The sequence below is a fragment of the Quercus suber genome, unplaced genomic scaffold (assembly GCF_002906115.3).
Source record: "Quercus suber isolate HL8 unplaced genomic scaffold, Cork oak 2.0 scaffold_873, whole genome shotgun sequence".
Lineage (NCBI taxonomy): Eukaryota > Viridiplantae > Streptophyta > Magnoliopsida > Fagales > Fagaceae > Quercus > Quercus suber.
The window spans coordinates 186,703-195,503 of NW_027070303.1; the positions used below are offsets into that span (position 1 = coordinate 186,703).

At 32.3% G+C, this 8,801-nt stretch overlaps 1 protein-coding gene across 1 annotated transcript; it reads right to left on the reverse strand.

Moving 5' to 3' along the window:
- Positions 1–267: 267 nt before the first annotated feature.
- Positions 268–6,658, reverse strand: LOC136065185 (flavonoid 3',5'-methyltransferase-like). The gene is made up of 6 exons (XM_065767996.1): positions 6,409–6,658; positions 5,759–5,794; positions 5,323–5,363; positions 3,069–3,151; positions 622–766; positions 268–496 (listed from the first exon to the last, which is right to left on the reverse strand). The coding sequence occupies exons 1-6, from the start codon at positions 6,413–6,415 to the stop codon at positions 341–343; spliced, it is 468 nt and encodes a 155-aa protein (XP_065624068.1). The 5' UTR covers positions 6,416–6,658; the 3' UTR covers positions 268–340.
- Between the last annotated feature and the right edge of the window lie 2,143 nt (positions 6,659–8,801).

The window sequence follows — 8,801 nt, forward strand, 5'->3', positions numbered from 1 at the left end:
TTCTCTCTCTCTCTCTCTCTCTCTCTCTCTCTCTCTCTCTCTCTCTCTCTCTCTCTCTCTCTCTCTCTCTCTCTCTCTCTCTCTCAGAGTACTGATGTCTATTGTCTGGTTGGAACTGATTGGAAACTCTTCATCCTATCAAAAATAATAATAATAATAATAATAAAATTGGAAACTCTTCATGTTTTAGCAATTTTGTTCTGCTTCTTGATTGTTGGATACGATCAACAACAGAAAACACTTTGACCCCATACTTCTAGTATAAGCACCCACGATTGCAATTTATTTATTTTTATTTAACAAACGAACGATTATTAACTTAAGTAGACATACAATTGCATCATGCATCGTGCAAGAAACTTACATTGGTAATTAAATCATTCAAAATTGGCAAGGCATCTGATTCAATGAAGTTAATCTTATGCTCCACTCCAGCCTTTTGAATAAACGGCAGTCCAGTTTGATATGCTTCCTTGTTTGGATCAATGGCTATTATCTGCAAAAATGAAATCCTCAGTTTAATCTGGTCCTTACACTCAAATGCTATATATATGCTCAATAATGTAAAATGGGTGTAACCAAAAAAAATAACAATAAAAATACTAAAATTCTGAAAACTACCTTTCCATCAGCTGGTAGTGCTAAAGCTGTAACAAGAAGAGAATAACCAGTAAAAACTCCAATTTCTATTGTTTTCTTCGCATTCATGGTCTTTAGAAGCATTGAGACGAGGAGGCCTTCATCGACAGGCACATTCATTAAACTCCTACCACACATGAACACAGTTCAAAAGTAATAACTTTAGTAAAGATATGTTAAAAAAAAAAATGTAATTTATTATCTTAGGCAGTAACAGTGCATGAAATTTAATAAAATGAAGTGCAATAAAATGTGAGATACAAAGCTATGGCTGTACCCATGCTCCTCTTCTTGCAATTTGTAGGAGGCTCAAAAAATTAATGGCAAAAATTATATTTTAGTCCCTACATTTTGGGGTCACAGTCAATTTGGTCTCTACATTTTGGTGTCAGTCAATTTGGTCCCTGTTATTTTCAACTCGCACTCAATTTGGTCCTTACCATTAACTTATTAACGGAAAATACTTACATGGCAAACAGTGTGCACTGTTGGCACACTTAAATGTGTAATTAATGTAATGTAGAAGATTTGGACCAATTAAAAATTGCCACATCAATTAAAAAAACACAGTAACTTGCAACTCAGCTAATCTGAGTTTTCAACACAGACAAATTTCATTTCTCCCATGACCCAAACAACCCTGTCCATTACCTGTCAAACCAACCCATTCTCGGCCACTTCATCTGATCTTCATTGCTACGCCGCTTGCCATCAGTGCCGATATTTCCATAACTCGGCAACTCCACAAACTCCAAGTCTCATTCCCTCAAAAGTTTTATTTGTGGACAGTTTTCTATGATCACTTAATGAATTTTTAATGTCTCAAAATGTAGGAATAATCCTTTAAATGAGTTTTACAGGTTATGAGTTCATAATTTTTTGGACTCTTTTCTACGATACTTGTGTGTTTATCTCATTCTTATTTTCATATTTAACTAGTAACAATGATAAATTTGTATATACGCATCAAAATGTCGACATAAGATAAACCTATATAAATGATTTCAGTAGTAAATGTTTGTTACTCTTCAAATTTCAAAATGGCACCTCCTTAGCCTCCTCAGAACTGCTGTGATGGATGATGTGATCTAGGTGAAATTATAAACCCACCTGATAGTGGGTTCCACAAGTCGATCCAACATAGCAAAATTTCAAATCTAAAACAAACTTCTAAAGGGAAAATGATTTGAATATCCACACGTCCACTCTGATCTGAAACAGACTTCTAAAGTCAGTCGGTGGCCAGCGGTGTAGCAATGAAGATGAAGATGAAGGTTGAGTTTGATTGACAATTGATGAACTGGGCTGTTTGGGTCATGGGTGAAGTGGGATCTTTCTGGGGTTGAAAACTCAGATTAGCTGAGTTGCAGCTTATTATGTTTTTTTAATTGATGTGGCAATTTTTAATTGGTCCAAATCTTCTACATTACATATTTAAGTATGCCAATAGTGCATACTGTTTGCCATGTAAATATTTTCTGTTAGTAAGTTAATGATAATGACCAAATTGAGTGTGAGTAGAAAATAACATGAACTAAATTGACTGGCTCCAAAATGTAGGGACCAAATTGACTGTGACTTGTAGGGACCAAAATAGTGTTTTCGCCAAAATTAATTAAACCCATTGCAATAGGCCACATCAAAATTTAGTGACGTATTTCAAATTATACCACATATTTCTATATTCTTTAGTAAAAAGAAGAGCAAATTACAACTTACCTACCTCTGGTTTAACCGAAATTTAAGTTACCTATTTGTAATTTGAAATTTGACACCTTATCCACCTGAGGTTTGACCAAAATTTAAGTTGTCTACTTGTGATTTGAAATCCCATGATGCAAGTGTTCTACGAAATTCTTTTTTATCTTATTTAATCTTGCATTTTTGTGTTTTTTGTATTTTTGGAGGAGAGAAACATAAAAGTGGAGCAAAATTACATATTTGGCCATGTTTTTAAAAGATGTGGATTACAAAACTCTAATTGAACTAACCTTATGAGGGTAAAATGTCAAATTTCAAAGCACAGATAGGCAATTCAAATTTTGACTAAACCACAGCTGAATAAGTTGTAATTTTTCCTAAAAAGAATTTGTCACGTATTATTTGGGCCAACAAGACAGAGATATATCTCCCAATTAAATTGAAATAATAAAATAGTTAATAATTATCTCTATTAAAATAAATAAAAATAGAAATATTTATTAACAAGCAACAAGTTCTGGTGGGACTTTCTGACTTTGGACTAAGAGCTCGTTTAAATTTCAGAGAATGAGAGAAATTTGTAAACACAAAATTCAGAGGATGATATATTCCCTTCTCTCTGCTCCTCCCTCTTCTCCCTCTCACCATGGTAAAGCAATTATATACACATCAAACATCCAAACCAAAATGACTTTAAAATAGTGCTTGGAAAGAAAATTATGACCCACCAAAAAGGATGTTCCTTGACTGTGGCCTCTCTGAGTTCTTTCAATTGCTCATGCTCTTGTGGGTAGCATTTTTCCAAAATGTACTGCAACATATGAAATCACGTTAGAGGAAGGTGAGCCATGTTGAGATACATATTGATAAAAGATTCTCATATTTTGATGCCTTTGAAAAATAACGGAAAATATTAGTACGATTATGACAAATAATAGAATATCCAAAAACTAAGTTTTAGGACTAGTTCCTGAAATACTTGTCAACTGGGTTGGTGATGGGCCCAAGGACTAACGTTCTATAGTCAAAGCAATCCAATACAAAGCACTAATCCGTTTGGATACCGTTTATTTTACTGAAATTAAAAATTAAAAACTGAAAAAATTATAACAAAATAATTTTTAAATGTGTAAATAGTATCGTGGGGCCTATTTTTAATATTTTTTTTTATAAAGTATTTGTGAGTTTCATGAACAATACACGAGACCCACTGAACAGCATTGTGTCTCTTGAAATGCATACACAATAAAAAAAATTAAAAAAAAAAAGGAAAATGTAAAAACAGCTGGTGAAATGCAATCCAAACGCATATTAGTGCACGTTTGGATAGCATTTATGGCTGGCGTTAGTGCGTTTTGTTGAAAAAATGTGAATCCCACAGCATTGTTTACAGATCCACAAAAGTCATCTAAACACAAATTTCAATATAAATTTGGGTCTCATAGTACTATTTACATATTTAAAAATTATTTTGCTATAGTGTTTTCAGTTTTTAATTTTCAGCAAATAAGCGGTATCCAAACACAGTAGTCACTAACATAACGTTACTGTATAATTAACAACTTTTTTTTTTCCTTTCTAAAGTCATTCTTAGCATTAAGAGCATTCATATCAAAGATATGAAAAATGCTAAAATCTCATTTTTAACTTTCATCCCCTTAAAAAGTCACTCACATCAAAATTGCTATTCTTAAAATTTTAACATCTTAACTACAGTAGAATGTCAAAAATGATAGCCTATTGTAGCTCAAATCTTATAAAAAATAATAGTATTTTATTAATTTTCAATTAAAATATCATTTCTCTCTCTCACACTTTTTTCTCTCTTTTCATCTACTGGAGCTTTCTTCTCCAGGTGGGTCTACGTGTGAGTTGATTGGGGTGGCTTTGGGTTGTGTGTGTGGGTTGTTTGATTCGGTGGTTGATTGTAGTGGTTTGTTGTGAGTTATGCCATGGGTTGAGGCCATGGGTTGTGATGTGTGTTGAGGTTGTGGGTTGCTGGGTGTTGAGGCCGTGGGTTACTTCTGCGCTTGCCTTCGCTTCTCGATCTCTCTCTAGTGAAATCTTTCTTTGGTGGGTGTGGGTTGATTGATTTGGTGGTTGGTTGTGAGTTTTGTTGTGGGTGGTGGCTTGGGTGGTGAGGGTGGTGACATTGAATGGGTGGTGTCTGGTGGTGGCCATGAGGGGTGGGGTGGTTGTTTTTGCTTGGAAAAGAGAGACACACACAGAGAAAGATATGTCTCATGGAGAATAAAAATGAATTATAAATAATAAATAAATAATATTTTAATGAAGTGGTAAAAAATATAAAATTTTTGATATTTGGTGTATTATAAAGTGGAGTGTTAAAATTGATAAAGTAGTGTTTTGAGATACTAAATGCTATATTTTTTGACATGTTTGATGTGAATGCTTTTATATATATTCAAATCTAAATTTGATTCTGAATAACAAAGTTTATGAATGAAACCTTGAAAAAATATCATTATTTAAAGCGAAGTCATATCTAATATGCTTAAAATCAGATTCTCCAAAACAACATATTAGGGGAAGATTTTCAATATTTCTGTATCCAATTGATATAGTTTTAGCTTCAACTAAATAGCCATACATGTTATATCTAAAGCTCCTCGCTGTGCCCAAATAATTCCCAGAATACCCAAGAGTTGGGTTGGGTAGAAAGGAAGCAATTAACATTTCCCCCATTGCAAATATAAGATGGTAAAACAGCGCGCACATACTCACCCAAAAAAAAAAAAAAAAGGTTTTCGTAGTGGATTTCAAAAAACTAGTTATTATTAGAGACAATAAATTTAGGGATAAATATTTTTTCATGAAAAAATTTCTTCACAATTGTTAGCATGGCCTGTTCTGATTGATACTTAATAAAAGTAATGTAAATATGATGGACCTGAAGAAAAAGAACGTTATTGTAATTGCAATAAGTCATATTAATAGTTGTGAAAAAGATGTGTTTCTAACCTTTTGAAGTGCTTGATTTTTTAGAATGATCTTCTCTGGTGCTGTAAAAAGTTTTCACATGTAGATGTAAGTGCAATTATATTAGCCAAGAATAGGAACGCACACCCCCTGTACATGTGTGTGTGTGTATATATATACTAACTAAAATAATTAAAAGCACAATTTGAGATTAGGTCATAATGCCATTGCTGGGTAAAATTTTGTAGGATAACCCAAATGTCAAGGAGCGTTTGGGAAAGCCAGTAATTTAATATCTACTGTTAAGTTATTGGAAAATTCTTAGTTTACATTGTACTTGCAATATAAGATTTATATTGCTAGCATAATGTAAACTTATAATTACTCAAAATAATTTGTTCAAATAAATGGGAAATCAAGAGGTTAATTACGTCTCTCCCTCATAGGGAATCTATCAAGGAGACCCCTTTTACCTTACCTTTCTCTTCTGTGTGTAGATCGCCGTTCAACTTCCCTGAGAAGAGTAAAAGGTAGAAAAAAAATTCATGGGTTAGCAATTAGTATCATCTTAAGTCAAGATACTACAAATATTATATTAATTCAAAAATTTTTGGAAATCCTACTACTATATATGAAGCAACTTCTGGTATAAAAGTGGACAGAGAAAAAATATCTTTATTTTTTAATGGAAATACACACAGCAAGCAACAGATGCAGATCAAGAACAAGATAGAAGTACAAGAAATAAAACAAACCCAGAAGTGGTATGGGACGAGTTAAAGATAACAGACTTTAAATATGAATTGTTTTTGTTGGCACTAGGCTGCATGGAAGATTTGGTACATCAAATGTAAACTCAAACACGAGCGTAAGAGAAAGGAACCATGTAAATTGACGGAGGAAGCTACAAAAGTACTAAGAAGAATATTTTCGGAAGGAAAGTAAGATGAAGTGGCACAATCTCTGAACTGGGACCAGATTATTTTCAAAGGTGATGCAAAGGCTTGTTTCGATCCTATATCGACCAGACTTAACTCCCAATTAACAATTGCAAGAAAGAAAGCAATTAATTAAGTTTATAGAGTAATTAATTATCATCTAATAAAATGATTGAAACAGAAAACTTACTTGACATAATGATACTTGAATTAACATGCAAGGTAGAACACTTGATGATGTTTGTTGAGGATTATACGAATTAACCTTGGGGGTTGAGGAAAAAATTATAAATTGATTACAAATGGGAGCAGATAATTACAAAGGGGGTTTGAACTTTGAAGATTGAAGGGAGTGTTTTCCGCTCTAAGGTTTTGTAAGAACTCACTTCGAAAGTTGAAGGTATTCTTATATAGCCAATTATTGGAGGGAATTACTGACACATTAGTTTGGAGGTAGATGTTATTTGCAAAATGTTAAGATCATAACTTTTGCCACAACTTGTTCACAGAGCAAGTTATGAATAGTGGACTAAAAATGGTAGGTCGACAACTTCGCTACTCACAACTTATCACGTGAACAAATTGTAACAAAAATTGTAATAAAAGTTATGATCATTGCATTACTCATATTATTTTCATTCACATCATCACATGGATCATGCATGAAGCACCTACCATTCCTTGGCTCATGTGGATAGCCGAGTAGGCGTTTTCAACCACCTAAGCTTGGAATCTGCGCTATTTGTATATTAGTAGTGACTTTTATACGCTGACAGAGGAAGAGGATTTGTTAATCTGCGCTATTTGTATAATCCTAGGGATATGTACAATAATGTGGATAATTCAACAACTTACAATTAACACATCAATTTAATTACAAATTGACAATTCAACAATTACATCAATTTATAATGTGGATAAGAAAACTTTTGTCAACATACTACTCGCCAATTAAATTAACATTCACTCTTTTATATAATTTTTTTTGAAGAATATAGAATAACATTCACTCATTTTATGAATTAACGAGTAATGTGATTAAAAGACATCAAGGATAGTTATAGGTACATCGATGTAACAGATTGGAAGAGAATCCCCAAACTCAAATAAAAGAAAAACTTTATCTACTTGTAATTAGACTGAAATAAAATCTAAATAGAAGGAAATTATTTATTTATATATTTTTAATTAAGAGTATATATTTATATTATTCCAAATATTTTCTAATAGGTATATTTAAAATCCAAGCAAATAATACTCTTGTACAGAAATCTGGAGCCGATTAATTTTCAACTAAAATGCTCTTTCTTTGCAGTATGGCAATTTCTTCCCACTAAGTACAAATAACTCCCATAAAAAAAATAAAAAAGCACGAATAACTCTATCATGTTATTTAAGAAAATTCATCTTCACCTAACCTTTTTTTTTTTTTTTTGATAGTTAAGAAACCTCCCTTTCTATGAATTTATTAAAGGTTACAGAGAAATGGCCAAATGGGTTTTTGATGATGTAATATATTAATGCATGTAGAGATGATATAAGAAGAAATGATGATGAAGGAGAAGGGAGAGAGTTCAAAGAAGATGAGAGCAGTTCCTAATGATCATGACTTCACTGAAATTGTGCTCTCTTGGTCACTTGAACAAATTGAAAATCAAGAACTTTTCAAGGACCAGGTTTGCTCCTTCTTTTGGTGTACTTCTTTATTACAATCTCCCTTGATTTTATTGCAGATTTTACCATAATTTTTTAATTGTGCTTACAACAAAAGAATAAATATATATATATATATATATATATATTTTTTTTTTTCTTTTGAGAAACAGCTTGCAAAAGAAGATAGTATGTGTTTGATTTTTTTTTTTTTTGTGTGGCTTTATTATTTCAGGCCCAAGCCCATTTCAGTTTCCTCTAAAGACAAAAGCTTCTTTTGGCATTTCATTTTCTTCCACCTAATAATACAGTTTTTGGAAAACCTACCAAAATTTGGGAAGGAAAGAAGTACGAAAAAAAAAAAGAAAAAAAAAAAGAGGAAACTGGGACTCTTTAGTACGGGCATTACCAGTTATCAAAGGAAAGAAAGGCATATAGTTAGCACCGACTTCTTTCTTTGGCTTTCATTCAACCTAAGAGAATGGATGATGAGATAGACTTTCCATATCATTAAGAAGATTCAAGATTCAGAAACAGAAACCTTATTGAAAAGGAAAAGCAAAGAGAGGACGTTTACAAGAGAATATTTTGAGGTTATTTTCCTTGCCCACAAAAAAAGCTATGTCCTTTCGTTTCCTTTCCGTTCACAGTTCACTTGACTCTTGTTGTTGCCTCCTTCTTTATAATTTGCATTAAAATAATTATTTTAATTCCTTTTTTTCTTTTTTCCCTCTTATTTATTTATTTATTTCTTTATTTTATTTTAATTTTTAACAAGAGCAATTCTATATTACTAACATTTTAAAATCTTTTTACATTTTGTTGAAGTTAGGGAAAATGGCAGGGACGGGGTTGAATTATGAGTTGTATTTATTCTCTTCCTATTTCTTCTTCGTAATGAAAAAAAAAAACCCTCAAACGGAATGACAA